Here is a 20,044-nt window from a genome sequence, read left to right on the forward strand (position 1 = left end):
GGAGAGTAAGGCTCAGAAAGTAAATTCTGGTTACAAGTTGATTTCAAGCGATGAGCTGTGCAGAAATTTGTACTGCCAGCGTGCTGATGTTCTACTAATTCCCCGAGAGTCATAGGGCTCTGGAAGTGGGAGAACACAGGGTGACCAAAGCCTAATGGTATCGTCAGAGTTTGTCTTGCTAACAAAAAGCTACAGTGTTTTCATGAGTTTGAAAGTGTTGTCTGTTTTGTTTGCAGATAATATACCAAGTTTTATGTTGCTTGGTTTGTTTGCTGTGTTCATTTTTAAGCATGTTCTCAGGAAGTCTCAAAACCAGTTATCTAGATAGATAAAATAATTAATTCTACAGATTTGCTGTAACTGTGAAATTATCAGCTTCTCTTTTGAAGCAGATGTAAGGTTATTTAGACTAGAAGTATGCATTGGCAGCTACCACCTGTTCAAATATTTGTATTCCTCACTATAGGGCAAAACCTGAAATCTTGTTGCTTTAATATTTTTATTGTTATTTCTATTATGTATCTGTTTGTATGAGTTTTTAGAAGGGTTAAAGTTTGGCCTTCTGTATTTGTGTCTTGGCAGTCATTCATCTGTTGTGCTTGGTTAATGTTACCTAGTGAGCAAAGAAGGATAAATAATTTACCATTCTCATTATGCTTTTAATAAATAACAAATGGGACTGCACCTCACAGCTGCGGCTGGAATATCCATCTTGTTATGCTATATTTAAAAGGGGAATTCTTTTTTTCTGTAGGAGAACAGAACAGTCACAAGAAGCATTTTGATCATAGATTGCAGCTATCTTCATAGCTTTTATTCACTTGATTTAAAAATTCATGTGAAATACCAAATGAGCTGGTCACTCAGTGTTCCACTTAGGTTTATGGATTTTCTCAGAAAATAAATGTGTACTTTAGACTTTTATTTTTAAGATCCTTTTAAATATGGCTCATAAAATATTGTCTTATTGTAATCTGGCTGTCAAGACTTGTATTGGAGACTTCATTAGCACTTACTAATATGCTAACCATTTTTTAATAAATTAGGAAAATATTTCTTTAAATGCATTTGCAGATACAATGTCAGGAAATTCATGATAATTTTACTGAAATTTAAGTTCAGAAGTTACTGAATATTTTCAGTGTTAACTGAAAATGAGAGGATCCTTAGGTCCAAGTCTTGGCAAGAATGACACTACAGTCACTGTGATCAGGTTTTAACCTGAGATGGGCTTGTGAAATTGTTTCCAAGATAAGGCAGAACAATGCTCTGCTTTAAAAGGAGCAGTATCTGCAAAGAGAATAATATTTTCAGTTTAATTAATTTGGTTTGAGAACAGAGCAGCATTCTTTGAATGTTTGTTTACAATGAAAGTTGCAGTATTCTTTGCATTTGCAAAGCATTGACTTTTCTCTCTAGTAAGAAGTGTACTATCTACCAGGCTTTAAACCATGTTTATTTATAAGTTTCACAAGCACTTCATAAATATAGGTCACTGAAACTCGTGTGCTGCTAGTTTTTGTGAGAGAGACATTTGCTGTCTGTAGCTATATTTTTCTAGTTGAAGATACACCTATAATAAAGTTTTTGAAAGAGTTTTTTTTAAATTGTCAGTTCATCAAAACAAAAATCCTTTTAACTTATAAAATCCTGCTATCAAGTAGACTGTGTTTCTTTTAAAACAGTGCAAAATAATGTTTTCAATGCCTAAAGTCAAAGTAAAAATAGAAGACCCATGTTGTAGTTTTATATGACAACACTAGAGGGAATGCAGTAGAAAAATACACTCACATTAAGCCAGGTGTTTCTGCTAGCTGTTAAATTCTGTAGACTTGCCTATCTTGCAGTTTACCTTCCATTTACCATCTTGCCTAATTTATAATCGGTTAGTAAATACATGGTGTGAGGTAACTTGTAAATAAAAGTAGAATATATAAAGGCTGGAGTAGTCCAGTGCTTTCTTCCTTTTCTCTTGTATCGTACTAGGTTTAAAAAAAAAAAGTTTTGGTTTGGGCTTCTGAAGCAGAAATATCTGTTACAATTGCAAAATTTTAAGAGTGGGAATTATTTTTTGCAAACCTTAAAGGAATTCCTGTGCCGAATCTTTAACTGTGTTCCTGCAATCAACTGTCATCGATAATGGTGTTTAAATTTGCTTGAACTCTCTGGCTAAGCTTAAATATAAGACAGTTCAGGAAAAAAATCTGCCAAACTTTGTACCGTGCCTACATCTCATGAATATCTTACACTGAATAGATATAATTGAATTAGTTTTGGACTTGAAATTAGTACCCATCTATGCCTTACAACAATTTCAATTTTAAACTGCTTATTTGCATCTGATAGGTATGAAGTAGCACTGCTTAATTGAACTGCTCCTTTAACAGGTATTCATTGGTCTACTATTCTTAATTCCCTACTGAGTTCTTTAGAGTTTAAAACATACTACATTCCAGGCTCTATAATGCCAAACATTTGATTTTTTTTTTTTTCCTAAACTGACTGAGAAGAATGCAGGCCCGGTGGTGTGCAATCTGCTACAAAATATCCACTCTCAGGACCCCTCCCAAATCAACTGAAGCAGATGTTGGTGTCTAATAAATGAAGGCTTTGAGATTCAGTTGCATATTAAAATACCTGCTGCATGGAGGTTAAACCTTAGTGGCTAATAGGCACATTCTTTTGATAAATGGTAACTAGAATTTGCTCTTGGTGAAAATGCTTAGAGATGTTAACTTTCTTCCTTAGGGTTTTTTTTTCTTTCTACTGGAGCAGGTAGCCATTCTGTTGGGACAGTACTCTAAACTATTAAAGCTAAAAGTTAGATTCCTGATAGGTGAAATGTTTGGTGCTGGTGTTGCTTTCAAAGGGAGTTACAGCAGTTAGGAGATTGTTCAGAGTTGTTATCTTCAAAGTGTCTGGGATTCAAAAGCAATCTGTGAAAGACAAACTCCAGAGTTTGTAGTAGGCAGTTTTCAACAATTTTTTTTTTTTTAAAGGAAACAAGCCACAATAAATTACTGCCTTTCAGGGAGCTTTTTACTATTTAGTTAATGAGTGTTTTGATTCAGACAAGTAGCTAAACCTCTCTTAGAGTTTTAACAGAAAAAGTAGATGAAGCATTTTTATTTGACTGCTGTTAAAAATGTTTGTGATTCTTAATTTCTTTTAGAAGCTATAGGAAGTGTTAAACCGTTGTTAAAATGATTCCTTTGTAGTACGTTTTAGTTTACTATTAGAGAAGATAACAGATTTGAGCATAGTTTCCACATGAAGTTGTGATTAGTCAGCAGTGCAAGTGTGACAGCAAAGAGGTAATAAAAAGCAACATTTTGTCAGCTTCCACCAAATTTGCATTATTTCCAGATGAAAGCATAAGGAAATGAATGTATTTTGTTGTTTCATTCTGATTTATTACAGTACTTGACATTTTTTATGTGATCCTAATAGCATGCTATCAACTAAGACAAAAATAATCGTGTTTGGTAGGCACTAATGTGATTCCAAGCTTTCCCCTTATATTAATGCGGTAGAAAAAGTATTAAGAAAATTAATTATTTTATTTAATGAGTGTGCTGCCCTGAAATGTCAGAATATCAGCTTTTGTTCACAGTAGCAGAATTACTACTTAAGATTGCTGTGTCAACAGTGTGTGTTTTTTTGCACACAGTCAGCTTGGCTCCTAGTAAAGCTCTCCGCTTACCATTTGCTTCATGTTCCTTCACAGCAAGACTGTTCATTGCTGCCTTAGTCAATAATATGAATCCTTTCTGCAAGTCTTAATGAAGCCTCTAGTCTTTAATGACACAGAAATTTAATGTGCTTTTTTAATGCTCCTCCTTTTAGTTGCCATTACTTTGAAGAGTTCTTTCCCAAAGAGAGCTTTTAATTTTAGGACCGCCTGGCTTTTTTTGCATGTATCTTTGGTTTTGTTAATGTGTAATGTGTCTTCAGTTGATGTCGTGGTAACAGCATAATGGTGTTGGTGAGTCTTGGAACTGAGATACTTAATATGGGCTTCTTTGTCTTTTCTGGGTGGTGTACCCAACTTCTGCCTGCTCACTGCCTAGGGAGAAGTAATCTTAGGAAAGAAAAAAGTTGTGAATGGAAAGTGTTTTACACAGATGGTTTGCTTATGAGTGCCCATTTGACAGGCTATGGGAAAAATATAGCCAAGGAACTTTATTTTCAGCTCTTCCAGGAATAGCTTGTATATATTTTTAAACTTTTTTCTTACTATATCAGAAAGAGCTTGTTTTTTGATAGCTGACACAATTATGCATGAATTTATTTACTGTTTAGTCTGAGGTCAATATTTAATGTATAAGCAGAGTGATAGTCTTGTAGATAAAATTCCATAATATTTTTGATTTGGGCTTCTTTTTTTTTTTTTACTGTTAAAAATACTGCAGGATATAGGCAGGTTAGATGGAAAAGCTGTAAAAAAAGGAGTTGAGTGGAAGGAGTTTCTCAAAGGAGTGGGACCATGTAGGTAAGATAGATTCCTCCCATCCATCCCTCCAAACATACTACTTTGCTATCGTAAATTGATGTGATGGTCTAGAGGGACAGCTAGAAATGAATTTGAAAGATAATAAGTAGGCTTCCAATTGTTTTTTCTCTATGTGAGCCAGCATGGCCTTCTGTACTTCAGGATGTAGATGAATTTGTGTCTGTTATCACAAATACATGGAATAGTGCATCTTTTAACCTGTTGCTCACTCTATGTACTTAAAGTATTTGCTCCAAACAGATAGCCCTAAGATTTGTACAGAAATAGTAAAATATATTAAAAAACAACAAATAAGCTTTTCTTGCGCCTTTTTTTATTATTGGAAACGGCTAGGTAGTATTTTTTAAAAAAATCAGATTTTGGAAAAAAAAACTTACATAGTGAAGTTCATCCAAATGGGGTGTGCAGCAATAAACAATCAGTTCTCGTGATGTGAAGTTCTGTGATATTTCTGCTGAATATCAAGGTGGCCCGTGAATTTTAAAAGCAGCTATCAATGTGTCTTTCAAACTTGAAGTAGAAACTAGTCCATAGCAGGGAGTAGGTGACAGAAGCATGTTCCTGTTCTGTTCTCAGGTGGGTCTCAATTTCTGCTTCTGTTGTGTGGATTTGAGTGCCCTTTCCTAGGTGCTGTAGGAAAGGGAAGGCATCCAGGCAGCCCTTCTGCATCCTTGTTCAGAGCCTCTGTCGTTTTGTTAGTTGTGAAGACAGGAGTTCAAAGAATTGGAAATTGGAAGTCACATCTTGGTGTTGTTGCCAGTATTGTGGTGTTGGGTACAGCTGACTTGGTGATCAAAGAAGAGGAGACCAGTGGGAACAAAGAAAGGCAAAGTGTTTGTGTAGATGTGACCCTGACTTTGAGATCTGCGACACAGGTATTTTTCAACTGGGGTGATGAACTCTAAAGAACTGTTCCTGAAATTTTATTTTTTTCAAGATGTCAGTATTTTAGCTTATTAAATGTAAAACAGTGATGTAATAATTGCATGGTAGAGCTGAAAACATTCTTGAAGTTTACCTTTGAAGAAATGTCCTGTAGCTGTGTCAGTTCCTTCATTTTAATTTGTCTGCTCAATAGGCTTTATCATCATGTAGAGCATGTAATTATAGTGCTTCTAATAGTTGAGCTATAGGGAAAACAAACAGCAATATTTGTCAAAGTTACTTAAACTTAGAAATAAGTTTTTCATCTCTGTTATAACAGGAAAACTTAAAAGCACAAAAGTCAGTGTTTTTCTGTGTAAATCATATTTGTGCCACTGCTCTTGATAGTTCAAAGTAAAACAAATTTCTGCAGAAAATTTTCTGCAGAAAAAAACCCCGAGACAGAAATGTTCCTTTTTATTCATGTAAGGTCCCTTTTTTCCCCTAAGTCTGGGCAGTTTCTTAGAGGGGGGCTAATTTTTTTTTGGGAGCAATTAACAGAGGCAGAGAAAAATTAACGTACTATTGCTGTCTGAACAGTTGAATTTCTCCCACATGTACCTGTTGATGTGCTAAAGCTTCTTGTTTCTCACTGGTGTACACACACTGCAATCCTTGAGATGCACAACAGGTTTGGATAGTGTTTTTTCAGTTTAAGGTGACCAGGAAGTCTTAATTTAACTAAAACATTACTTCATATGTAATTTTGGGATTCCATTCTTGGGTCTTCTGTGTGTTTTGTGAAGTAGCTAATGAATTGGATGTACATATAAGTTGATGGCATCCTCTCTTCATGGTTATGACCATCTTGTTTCTAGATCTTCTCCCTGCCTTGTCTTTTCAAGTGTAAAATCTAAGCAACTTTCTCTGTAAAATACAGTGTATTATTTTGTTTAGTTCTTTTTTATTTTTGCATGTTAAGTATATTTTTGAGCCTTTTCTGTCTTCTGTATTTATATAAAGGGGTAAAGGTTGGTTTGTTTTTTTTTTTTTGCAGTGAATAATCAGTGCTAAGTAGTTCCTTCACAAATTTCTCCATACTACTTCCAACTTACAGTTTTGAATTTATGCAAAGATTTTTGTCATCTCTGAAAAACTGCTGGAAAAAAGGACTTGTAAAAATCATGTATTGTACTTGTTTTCTGTTAATCTTATGAAAAGCATGTGAAACTAAAAGATAATTTGAAGGATTGTCAGTTAAATTGTTAATTCATAGTACTTTTAACCTGTAATATATTTTTGGTATACTTACAATTGTCATGTTCACTTAATCATGTGGTGTGTTAAATATATGCCATCATACTTCATGAGGAATCTTACTGGCTAAGTCTGTCATCTCAGTGAACTGTTAAAAGATCAGATAAGTAATTTAACCAAAACCACTATGGACTAATTTATTTAAAGGTTCACTGATTTCTGTCCTAGATCATTTGCTTCATTGAGATGAAAAGTAGAAGTCTTAGGTTTAGAAGTTTCTTTTTGTTCACTGATTCCTAGGGCTCCCCCTCTTTCAAGGGTGAAATATATTTGTTTTGATATGAAACAGCTCTAGATCATATTAAAAATTACGTTGTTTTATGATGTAGAGTATGTTCTTGATTTCATCATCCTATTTAGATGCAGAGTCTGCTGTTAAGTCTTCTGGACTCAACAGTGCAGTGGAAAGGAAAAACATTTTTGCTGGTTAAAGTTCGTACTTCTGCAAGTATAATTCACTGTTTCCATTCTATCATGAAATATTCTGTACATATTTAAGTGTTTTTAAAATTCAAATAGCTGTCAGATATATTTAAGTATTTCCTGTCTGCTTTCTGATAATGTGATTATTTCATTTAGGGATTCATATAATGAGGCTTTTATTATGGCCAGTGACCCGTTGGAAGGCTTTCATGAAGTGAACCTCGCTTCGCCTACTACACCAGATCTTCTTGGAGTAAATGAGCCAGGGACTCAGGAACAAACTACCTCACCCAGTGTAATCTACCGACCACACCCTTCTGTTGTGTCCTCCACACCGATCCAACCCAATGCATTAAATGTGTCTGACCTTCCTACACAACCTGTTTATTCATCTCCCAGACAACTGAACTGTGGAGAAGTATCAGGTGTCAGGTAAATTCCATGTGTCTTTTTATTTAAATTGTTAGTGTTTGTTGCATATAAACTGTTTGCTTCATTAAAAATACAATTTTAATATTATTTACAAAGTTGTATTATTAAATTGTGTCCATAATTAAATATTCAACATCACTACTTCCATTTCTAAAATACTTACTCTTAACGTATTTTATAAATAAAAAATATATTGCTTTCTTTACAGCATCAATGTTACCGACGCAGTGCTTTGTTCTACCTCTGGACCCCAGAGTGGGTCATTCAATCACAGTAATGCCAGGAAGGAGAGCAATAACGTAGAAAGAGAGTTTTTGCAGGGCGCTACAGTAGCAGATGTTGCTGAAGGAAATGAAGATATTTTTGGGTTGAGTACAGACAGTTTATCTCACTTACGGAGCCCATCTGTACTGGAAGTAAGAGAAAAGGGCTATGAGCGATTGAAAGAAGAACTTGCAAAAGCTCAGAGGGTAAGGTTCGTTGTCTTGTTTCCTCCCGCTTTTTCTCTGTTCAAAGTGTTTCTAATATTGCAGAATGATAGATGGGTCAAAAGGTGCATTTGAAGTCTACTCATTTCTTATAGATTTATTATGATGTAGCTGCTTAATGTAAAATTTTCTAAGTGCAGTGCTGATGTCTTAGAATTCTTCTTTGATAAGTTTTTTTTCCTAGTGCTGCTGTTGCTACATAACTATGGAACTTTTGCTGCAATATCTGCTTAAACACACTCTTTTTGAAATGTAGGCTTTCCTTCATTCTGACATTTGAGAATAGGAGTAATTTTCTGTCAGTCTGTTGTTACTGAATAAGTATTTATAGACACTGATTATATACCTTTTGAGTGTTTTTTCCTCTAGAGTTTAAAAGTGTGGCATGTGTCATGGAATATATAAATGCTTTAGAAACAGAGGTGTTTCACAGGGGAATGCCTGCATAGGAAAGAAGCAGTAAAAATCTCTCTGGTGTTCTTTAGAGTACTGTTACACCACACTTCAAATTGAATATGGATACCTTTGAAGACACTGTGTCTCAATTCATTAATATTTGTAAAGCGCTTTGTCTTGTTTGGATGGATGGTGCTATATAAATGCAAAGCCATTATTTATCATTTTAACATTTCTCTGTGCTTAAGTTTTTGAGTAGATTTTGTGCTATTTGTATTTGTGCCCTTTCTTCTCCTCTAGGCAATTCCATTCTTGTTTAGGTTTAGGCTCATCTTGTGTTTGAACTTGCTGCCCTCTGTTTGTTACCTCATCTTGTTGGATGCAGTCATCATTACTGTCATAGTGAATCTTAACTATGGATTTGGACATTGCTTTTCCTGTCTGTTGTTTTATTGCTGAGTAGTGGCTTCCTTTGCTAATGTGTGTGTTTGTATAGCTTTTTACCACTGAAAGAAAACATTAACCTGAGCTAAACTTGAGGATCTTGCATGTGGATATATAATCCTAGCAGTTAAACTTGAAACCCTAGACAGTAAGAACAAATTAACATTTAAGCTTTAGAAAAGCTCTTTACACTATACCAAATTACAGCTCATGTACTTGAAAACCACAACTTGGATCTGCTACTGTTAGCTTGGAATGATCGAAAAAATCATATTCCAGTGTATACCAGTTTGTCTCTTAAAGATTGAAGTGTTTCCTATTTCACTCTGAAATTTGTTAAGGCTGTTCTTAAGGAAATGGCATGAAGGCTGCTAGGACATACTTAACTGCATGTTATGTGTTTTCAAACTCTTTGTGTGGTCTTAACAAAAGCAATTGAGCACTAACTTGAGATGGTTGATGTCAAAGTTCTTGTTAATTCTCAGCTCCTCATGTGATTCTTACCAGTGTTATACTGGAGGGGTAACTTAGTTTGTCTGCTTGTCTTTCTAAACTTGCACTGTTTCACAATTGCTTAGTCACCACAGTAGTCTGTACAGACTGTACAACAATAAACCCTGTTCCTTCCATTGTACCCACTTTCTTCCACTTCGTGCATGAGGACTGTTTTTTCTATCCCTAATTCATCTCTGGTATCTTTCTTCCAAAGCTCATAGCTGTTCTCACAGTGCTGTATCCTCTCTGTGATACTCATATAATCATGCAATCTTTAAACTTTTGTTTCCAAGCACATTCACTTTTGTTGAGTATTCAGTTCAAGCCCTGTAGGGATGTAATGAATAGGTAGTGTCTTGGTATAACTGGTTGATTTTTGTGTAATGGCTTTAAATTCTCTGTAATTCTCTGTGCTGTTTACTAGTGAGAAAAATGAGAATTACAATTTGCACTTGAATTTTGTGGGTTCATTGAGCTTGGAAACTTTACAGGCTACAGAGAGTGAACACAGTAAATGCAAATTTGCTCTTCTGCATTTTGCATTTGTTCCAAATTTCCTACCCAAACTGTGTGTTGTTGTACTATACATTAAAGATTTATTTGAATTGTTGCAGTTGTGATCAGAAAGGGAAATAGAAAGGAAATGGAAATTTTAAAGCTTAGGGATCCACTAATTTTTTCATGACTTTGCTTGGAGTTCAGCTTTTTTCTTAATGTGCTGTCAGGGTTTTTTATATTAGATAATGTATGTATGACATATAATTGTTAGACATTTCAATATGGTTCCTGAATAAATTATCCAGTAATAGAATAAGTATTTTATTTTTTTTCTGCTCTGTGTATGCCTTGTATTTCTTAAGACTACAGACTTCTCAAAATGAATGGCATTGCCAACAAAACAGTTAAAAAAGTCTTTCAAGAATTTGTTTCTTGATGAGAGAAAAATATACTTTCTACTTCAATCTAGATCAGTTGCAGCATCAAATCATGTCATAAGATTGGGAGAAAGGTTGGGTCAGAGGTTGACAGCAGTGCTGAACTCTGTGCTAATGGGGCATGTAAGATTGTACATACTTTTGTCTAAAAATGCTCCCTTAATTTAAATGACAGATTTTTTCCACTCTTTGAGACCATTCAGATAATTTTTTTCTCTTTTTTTTTTTTTATTTTTTCAGTGAAGTCTTAATTTCTGGCTATATTCTGAAGGTGGAGATGGGTACTGTTTGCTTTAGATCATCCGAACCCTTCTTGTTTCACTAATCTAAAGTAGCATCAGGGAAATTGAGAATGTGTTAAAAGGCTTAGTGATTGTAATGCCTGGGACTTTATGTCCTCATGTCTCTATGTGTTTGTATTTTCTCTGCTGTGTTTGCATTGAGCTCTGTTGCTGTGGTTATTGAAGGTAGGTCAACCACACATAGACAGCCTCTGAGAGAATAGTGATGGTATTTTGATATATGGTATTTCTTGATATACAGATTTGCTGGAGTCCTTGTGAAGGAACACCTTTTGCTTTTCATCTTAGTTAACCAGCATACTGCATGTATTTTGGATAGCTTACCTGTAGTTTCTGAGCTTTAGCAGTTCATAGTCATATTTTCCTTGAATTTTTGTGTGATTTGGCCCAAAGCTATTTCCCTGTCAAACAAATAGATGTTTTACCCCTCTTTGAAGAGGAAAGGCTAGTCTACCAGAGGTGATGGTAACAACATATTTGGTTTCCATGATTCCCATGGTCTTTAGAGTACGATCTCTACTTTTGTTTATAACAAGTAGAACCATGTTTAACTTTTTGTAGTAAAATGTGAATTAATTATATTTTCCTAGTAAAATAAAACTGATTTTTCCCCAGTGATACAATAATTCTCATGGAAGAGGTGACAGCATAGAATGTGGTACGGTCAATTTCAGTATAGTTTGAGAGCCTGATTCTGAGATTTAGATTTCTCTTTCAAAGGCTTCACTTTTGGTATGCATTTTTCATCTCAGAAACAAACTGAGTGTTACAATTTGATCTCATGTCTTCAGATTTGCAGTAAAACATCGTATTTTAAAACTCTACATGGATTAATAATAAACAGGAATACCAGTAGTACTATACAGTACATTGAGCATTTCAAACTTTCTCTTCTTTTAAGTTAACAAACAATAGAAATTAGGGTGCTTTAGAACAGCAATCTTTTCTGAAATAAAATTGCAGTTGAATTGTAAGAGGCTACAGGCTTCTGATTGTTAAAGATGCATTGGTTCTATGAAGGTGTTTTTGCAGTTCCTGGCTGTCTTTAATGAAAGTTTCCATGTCTCTTGTGCTGTCATAGTGTACTGTAGGCAGAGAAATTTTCTCAGGTGAGTAGAAGACTACATGAAAGCACAATAGAAGCATCTTCACCCACACCATAAGATAATGCAATAGTTTGTGAGATGCTGCTAACTTTGAAAAGATATTCTGGATCTTCTATCACATTAAACACTCTTGTGAATCTAGTTCTAAAGGACTGATTTTTGTGTAGCTTGTTTAATTTGTGTGCTGAGTGAAGACCAGTCAAATAGGAATATGTTTAATAGAAATACTTTTTGGACAACATCAGAATTCAGCACTATCCCTCAGTCCAGAGTTTAGGTGATATCTGTAGAAAAGGTTCCTTCCTTGGTATTATGTATCTAGTTTTGACTTGGTTAAATTGCTGAGCTAGATGTAGAATGATTTTCCTTCTAGAATGTAAAGTGTGAATCGTTTTGAAGCAGTAATTTGCATTTCTTATCTCACTGGTTCTTTTTAAAGACTCACCCTGTAGTCTGAGAAGATCAAAGAGAAATAAACAATTTGACTTTTTGATACAGATTTTTTTAACTGTAGGGTTTTTTTTCCCATGCAAGTTAATTTTTTTTTCTTGCCTCTATGTGTTTGTAGTGTGCTTTATAATTGTTCCTCATCTTCATGTGGTTACTTTTTCAGAGCAGTAATGTGTCAAGGACTGCAGCATGAATGGTTACTCTAGCACATGCAGGTGTCTTTTCTGCTTCTTTATTGGGTATAGCTGGGAAGTCTCCAGTTATGCCTGGAGGCAGTAGTAATGTTTCTAATAACTGTTAAGCTTTTTGCTTTGGGCGTTCTTTGATTCTTCCTTGCCTAAAAAACCTGAGCTTAAATTTGCTTGACAAAAATAATGTCTTACATTATGCTTCTCCTGAATCATGTCATGGAAACTTGCCCAGTGTTTGACAAGTCCAGCTAAGCAGCCATGTGTAGTAGACTGGTGTTGTCTTTTTCTTTTTGTTAAGAAACTTTACTCGTCTGCCTAAATTTTAATCTAATCTCTCCTAATCTTTCCAGTTGCAGGCAAAACGTAACTGTTTTATGTAAATAGTGTATTGGTAGAGGTAGGTTAACCTGGGGTAGTTTTACTTTCATTGGTAGTTTGACAACTCTTAACCTGAATATTAAAATAACCTCCTTTTAAGACATATTGATGCATATGTAGCCTTGTCCTTACAAATCAGGGAAGTAAGCCGAAAGAAATGTTGTTTCCTCTGCATTTGTAGGAAAAGTTTCAACTGTTTTTGAGCTTTAAGCATTTTGCATCAGAATCTTCCATTTCCTGAGTAAGAAACATACTTCATATGGGAAATACTTTAAACCAACACAAAATAATTAAAGTTTGTTTCATGCTTTCTTTTTTTAACCTCTTCTTTTTTTCTAATTTTTCGGTGTTTTTTTGTATTTCTTTCTCCTTCTCATGCCTCCATCTGTAGCTATTTTCCTGCTACCTTTTTTTTTTTTTTTTTTTTGAGATAGGTCACTGTGTGCAGAATAGTAGCTAGCAAGTAAAATTGAAATAGATTTTGAGAAGCACCATGTTTGAAAAAATCCCCATCATTCAAGTGGTACCTTGCAAAATAGTTGCATATGGAAAGCAAAAAAATCCAAATGACAAACAAACTAGACTAAAAATCAATCAAAATGTTTGAAGTTAAAACCAGATAAAAGAAGAGTGGAATAATGTCTTTGATACTAAATGATTCTAGAAGAGTCCCTAAACTCCTGTCCAGTCTAGGAGCTGAAGTCAAACAGGACCCTTCACCTTAAGAAAAATCTATTGCAAATTTCACTGCAGAAATTGAGAGCAAGATGTAATACCAGCATGCTGCATGGCAAGATGCAGTTCCCCACATTGTTGTATGCAACATTACTTCAATCATGAAGACTTTGGAAGAAATACTAACTACCTTCTAAAACCACAAGGAAAGCTGCCATTTGGGCCTTTTTTTATGACTCTTGTGACTGGCCTCCCACAGTTTTCTGAGGGCAGCTAGTTTTTTGCTGGCTCATTGAGATTTTTCAGAGCAAGTCATTGCTAGATTGTATTTGAAGTCTTTAATCTACTAGTTACAGTCTTGGGTCTTCCATTTCAGGAATGATGGCAGTGTAATACCTTTCTTGGCAGGGGAAGAGGAAAAAGAGGAGATAGATGGGGATGAGAAGGGAGTTAGGGCCAGAAAGAAGTTTGAAAGGTCAGAATTGGCTACTTTTCTTTCTTTTACTTTATCTCTACATCCTTCTCTTTCTGCAAGAGATTCCAGGGTGTAATGGATGTGGAAGGGAAGAACTTCCTTTCAAATTTCTTGTCAGCTTTTTTCTACTTCTCTGCAAATTACCCCACTTTATTCTCAGTATGTATGAGATTGGGCATATGTAACTCTTATACTGCCAAATCTGCGTTAAAATCTTACTGTAAAAATGGTTATGGTCAGATTTTTCAGTCAAATTTTAGGGGTGTAGACACTAACCTTTTGACTTGCATTAAGTTGCTTTAATTTTATTTATATATCTGCATAAACAAGAGCAAGGATATAAATAAAGTATGGTTTTGGAAACATTGCAAGGAGATATTTGGAAGACAGGATTTATAGTAAAATATATTTTAAGATTTGTTTAGAATTGTGGATTTTCTTGAGACAGCACTTTTTGGTTCTTTAAATTTATTTTTAAAAAATGATTACTTTAAGCATATTTTAAGGAATGGGTAGATGAACTGGTGTTTTGTCTGCCCCAGTAATTAATTTGATCTATATTTTATGTGAGTACAGCCTTTATACTTTCAGGACAACTTTTTTTTTTAGTTCAGAGTATTTTGGAAATGTTGGTTTGGAAATTTGGCTTAGGTGTACATTAGATTGGCCTGGTATAATTCTGTACAGCAGGAAGAAACAGCTATATATGCATAGCATTAATTTAATTGTTTTTAGTGCTATTTTGAAAGGCTTTGTTTAGCAAAGGTTTTATGCTCCTCTGATTATTTGCTTTTATTTTTGTCCTCCCTCTCTTGTGGTATTAGCTTTAAAAGGCCAAATTACTACTCTAAGTCAGAATAAATAACTTTCAATTTTCCATAGGAGCTGAAGTTAAAAGATGAAGAATGTGAAAGGCTTTCTAAAGTGCGAGATCAACTTGGACAGGAATTGGAAGAACTTACAGCTAGTCTGTTTGAGGTTTGTTGGAGTCTTCCATGTGATATACTTAAGGGAAGCTGAGCCAGATGTTTTATGTAGAGCCAGTATATTGTATACTGAATTTTTCTGCAAGAAGCATATGAAGGGATTTGTATCCTGAAGACTTGGGTGTGTTGAAGTAGAGGCTTAAGAGAAAGCAGCAGACTTTTCACTTAGATGCAAGACACCTTATTGAGCTTGTCAATCTGCCCAGACACAAAATGCAGAAAATAAGAAAAATATATCAGCTTATTTTTTGGCATAACTATTTTGAGACAGTTTCTCTGTCTGACAACAAGGCTATCTAGATAAGAGCTAAATTTGGGGTTGCCATGGTGACTAAATAAAAAAAAAACACGTAGTTCCAGATGAGTGGAGGTTGCAAGTGCATAACTTAACCATGCTTTCAGCTTCTGAATTTTGGGTCTGGCAGGATGCTACACCCACAGGCTTGAAAAGAAACTTTAGTGCTGAGTGATGCACCAGGTTGAAACCTGGTTACCAAGTGAGAAGCCTGAACTTTAAGTGGGACCTTTGCCTTTGAGGAAAAGGCAGTAGTACCAGCAAAGAATGTGAAACTGTATTACACAGAAAAAAAATGCTAAATCCATAACTTGAAGCAGGATCACTTCTCATTTTATCTTAGGAATATATATAGGAAGACTTTGGGCCTAAATTGTGGTTTCTTTAACTGTCAGAATAAATTTCCTAATCCATGAATAATATATACGTTTACTAAATCATAAGTATAGGCTTTCAGTGTATGCACAAAGATACAACATTAGGCATGTTTTAGAAGCAGTGTTTAAACCTATGAGGTTGTATAAAAGTGCTATTAAACGTTCGAAAATACATTCAAAAATCAAATAACAAACTGCTCTTGGGTTTTGTTTTTCATCCTGGTAGGGCAAGGTTACTTAAAATATTATGCAATTTCTTTGTGTAATAAAAATAGAGGAGTGGAAGGGTATTTTTTTAGCATAGATACTTGTGTATGCTGGAGGGAGGAAAATGTTGGGTAGGTATTTTAACTCTAGAAGAATAAAAATAAAATTATCAGTGAAATTTTATATTTATGACACTGTGTTGCTTAGAACAATGTCTCAATTTGTTAAAAAGGTTTGAAATATGGTTTATTAGTAATAATAGTTTGAGTTTGAATAGTCCAGACTGTTACAGGCATGTTACCTAAGTTTTCTTTTGTGATTTTATTACACTAAGAGGCACTAACAAGACACAGTGGTGAGGTTTATTGATTTTTTGCACTGGGATCTGCAGCCCTTGAATTCATGTTTAATTTTGAACCACTGATTTCAGCAGCCATATAAATGCATATACTAGGGCATATATTATTGCATCCCAGTGGAGGATTGAGACGTGTTTTGCACAGTTGGGTGCATATATTACATTATTACACTGTAATAGCACAGTAACATGCTTTGCTTTCAAAGGTGCATCACTAAGGAGAAACTGCATGGTCAATGTTAAATGTATTTGTACACATTGTATAAATGTGTATGTTCCCATTCCTGCATGTGTCTTGTTACTTGCAAGAATTTTACAAACTCATATTATACAGCTGTGTTGTATGCCAGTGGGAGCCAGATCTTTTGGTATGACGATGTACGAACTTTTTTTGTTATATTTATATAGTGTCCAGATGTGCTAGGCGCTTTACAGATATGGAAAGGATCCTATCCCAAGTAATTTGGTTGGTGGCTCTGATATTTTGATTTTTGTTGCCTTCAGTAAGTACCATGCGAGAACAGTCATTTGATCTTAGATGCAAATTGCTGGATCAGAGCCTAAACAAATACATTATGCAGACAAAAGGCTTAGAGGTATGAGGTAAAAGGATGTTTGAAAAACCCTCAGTCCTTTTATGCTTCCTTAATTATTGGCTTAGCCTTGTTGCTTTACTTGGATTGGTTTTTTTAGTGCTTTTTCCATTCTACTTAAATGTTTATTAAATGATGAACTGTTTTTATGCTGTTGTTTTGTCTGTTTTACTGATGGCAAGAATTTAGACTTCATAGTTGTTTGACTGGTTCCTGCATGCAGAAATTTACAGTTGTCTAAAACTGGTTATTCTGGCTACAAGAATGGAGAAGTTCTTTTGAATGTGCTACTGTGCCTATGTTGCTTTTGGTTTGCTACTGGTTGAGGCTTTCTCTCAGGGGTCAAGGAACTTGTCAGCCACTGAAGTGTGACTGGAGCATGACAGGTATTGTTCCTGCTGGAGGGGGGTGGGTGAAGTTGCTGAATTTCTGTATCTGGGCTCAGGACCAAGGAGAACCTTAGTGGGCCAATGATGAATCCAAATGATAGATTTGTAGGAATTTTTTTTAATGTAGCTATTTCATTTCAGACTATTGCACAACTTAATATTCACAAGTAGCTTCATCAAGCAAAAGTATGTCATTAGTTGTTAGATTTTTTTGTAAATATGTGTGAAGCATTTACACTAGCTAAAAATCTTTTATAGGAAGCACACAAAATGGTTAAGGAAGCAAATGTCAAACAAGCTGCAGCAGAAAAACAGTTAAAAGAAGCACAAGGAAAGGTGAGTTTTTTCCCAGCTTGTTTGTTTTGTCTTTTCGCATGGTTTGAAACCTGAAGTGTGACTCATAAAGATGTAGATAGAACATTACCTGTAAACATTTTTAGAATATGTACTCAGTTGTTTTGTGTTGCTTGACATATTCTTAGCAAACACCCACGGACATGGCGTTTCAGCATCATGTCAACCAGCAAGGTGCATAGGAAGCCAGTGTTACAATATGCATTTGCACTGGCATCTGTGTGTTAGTACTGTTGGAAGATGAAGTTTTAATTTGAACCAAGGTAGCTGGAGATGTTGTTCATTGATGTAACATATTTATAAACTAATATATTTTTGTTTATTAATGACTTTATTCCCCCCTGCCCTGTGAAGATTGATGTCCTCCAGGCTGAAGTAGCAGCACTGAAAACACTAGTACTGTCTACTTCACCAACATCTCCAACTAAGGAGTTCCAGTCTGGTGGAAAAACTCCTTTTAAGAAAGGCCATGCAAGAAACAAGAGTACAAGCAGTGCTATGGGCGGCAGTCATCAGGACCTTACCATGATGCAGCCAATTGTAAAAGACTGTAAAGAGGTAAGGTACAAGAATTGTTCTCTTTTTCCAGATAAGTTGACTTTATTGGTTTTTACCCACAATAAATATAGTATATTTTAAATCTTCATTTAATGCTTATGGTCTTAGAGATATTTTTCACTAACGAAAGAACTTTCCTTACATACCAATAAGTGGTGATTTTTCCAAGTCTTATTTACCTTTAAGTCATTAAGGGAAGATGAGATAAGATTTCAAATATTGGAATTACACATTACATTGTGTATTTCCAATACACAATTACATTGGAATTAATGGTAATTAAAAAAACCCAAACAATAAACCAAACATATAACTGAATAATCCAGGTGACTTTTTTATGACGTCTATCACTGAAAGTTCGTAAACTTTCATAAGCATTGCATAAACTGTCATAGAAAAAAGGAAGAGTCATTTTATAGATCAGTAGTGTGTGAAAGAAGCCAGGGAAAAGATGAAATCAGTAATTTATTAGAAAACAGGGGAAGAGTCACTGGAATCCTGGGCCCTGTATGATTTTTTTTTTTATTGTGTGAGTTGGGGTTTTTTGTTTGTTTTGTTTGCTTGTTTTTTAAATCTACTTGTGTAACTGAAAGTGGGGAAGGTTGAAAGCGAGAGGTTGATGCTTGAGTCCTTGGAATGGTACTAGCAAAAATTGGCCAAAGAGTTGAGAAGGAGCTTATTTTACTGGGTGGTTAGTAGAACAGCAGATGAAATTCAAAAATCAATAAATGAGAATCAAGGCATCTAGGAAAAACATGCAACTAGCAAGCTTGCTGTTGTGAATTTGGAAAGAGCTACATTGTGCTGGAAAAACAAAGATAGTGTCCTTGTTGATCATTGTCTGAAAACCCCATCTCAGTTTTCAGTAATGGTCAAAGACCTACAGAAACTTTGGAGTTCTTGGGAAAGTAATAAATAACAAAAGAAAAATTATATTACTGTGTAAACATGTAGTAAAAGTGTCTTTCTATACATGCAGCTATGATGTATTCATCTCAGAAAGGACTTTGTGAAAATACCAGGAAGTGTGACATAGATGGTTGAACCTAATGGAAAGATTTTTGTGTAGAGAGACACTTGAGGTAGAAGAAAAATCTCTGCAATCTCAGGTGACATGGGGAAGATGAATGATGACAAGTCATTAATGAATTAATGAAAACTCTGGAAGCTAAAAGGAAAATAATTTTTAGTCAGTACATAATGAAACTTTACTCATTGTCACGAGGAAGTAAGATTAAAAATATGTTCAAAATAAAGTCATGCAAAGTGACAAAAGAAAAGCCTCTCAAGGTATATAGAAGATAAGTACAACATTTGGTTTACAAAGCTTCTTTAGCTACAGACTGCCACAGGTTTTGAGGCGATACGAATACACATCACTGGCTTTCCTCTCAGATGTCTCTTCAGCCAGCTCTGTGGCTGGTGGCTATTGTCAGAGGGGTATTATGCCAACTGGATCTTTAATGTCATTCAGGGTGGTCATTTTTATACTTCATTTTGCCAGTCATCATTAACTGCATTTGTACTAGACACCATTGTACTATAAACCTAGAAGAATAAGGTATCTGTGAGTTTGTGTTCCATGCTCAAACTTAAAAAATATCAGATGATTTGCAACTTGCTTGCCCACTTTCAGTAGTATCCAGGATATTTTCCTTACTAAAACAGAATCCTTGTTGCCCTTCAGAGAAGTGGAGAAAAGGGGAGAAGTCTAGTTACTTTGTAAGCATCACACTGAGGTCATGACTCAATGAAATTCTTAAGTGCTGGGCAAGAGTGAGATATGGGAAAAATCTGTTTTGCCTCAGTTTCTTGTGGAGAGAAGGTGGTGATCGTGAGTCTGCCTGACACTTTTCTTTAGTTCAGTCTCCCTTTTGTTGGCTGCATAAGGAGACACTTTGAGGCTGCTTAAGGCTGCTCAAATTGGTCACTTTTTCTTCCAGTGACAGCCCAGGGAATAACTTAAGAAACACATGATGGGTTTTCCACCCACTGGGACTTGAGTATTTTTATTTCTCTTCTGAGCAGGAGTATTTAATGGAA

The 20,044-nt window shown here is 35.1% G+C and overlaps 1 protein-coding gene across 4 annotated transcripts in view; it reads left to right on the forward strand.

Moving 5' to 3' along the window:
* The window catches only part of RAB3IP (RAB3A interacting protein), a 33,679-nt gene that overhangs the window by 1,069 nt on the left and 12,566 nt on the right, over window positions 1–20,044 (forward strand). For 3 of the 4 annotated variants that reach the window (XM_085044817.1, XM_085044836.1, XM_085044829.1), the window contains exons 2-6: window positions 7,274–7,549; window positions 7,758–8,019; window positions 14,767–14,862; window positions 17,348–17,425; window positions 17,798–18,001. In XM_085044817.1, the coding sequence (XP_084900943.1) occupies window positions 7,299–7,549; window positions 7,758–8,019; window positions 14,767–14,862; window positions 17,348–17,425; window positions 17,798–18,001 (891 nt within the window). In that variant the 5' untranslated portion in view covers window positions 7,274–7,298. The remainder of the gene's footprint in view (window positions 1–7,273; window positions 7,550–7,757; window positions 8,020–14,766; window positions 14,863–17,347; window positions 17,426–17,797; window positions 18,002–20,044) is intronic. The other variant, XM_085044822.1, reaches the window with a different exon arrangement.

Source organism: Lichenostomus cassidix, chromosome 1Aa (assembly GCF_008360975.1).
Source record: "Lichenostomus cassidix isolate B80296 chromosome 1Aa, HeHo_3.0, whole genome shotgun sequence".
In the NCBI taxonomy this organism is placed as follows: Eukaryota; Metazoa; Chordata; class Aves; order Passeriformes; family Meliphagidae; genus Lichenostomus; species Lichenostomus cassidix.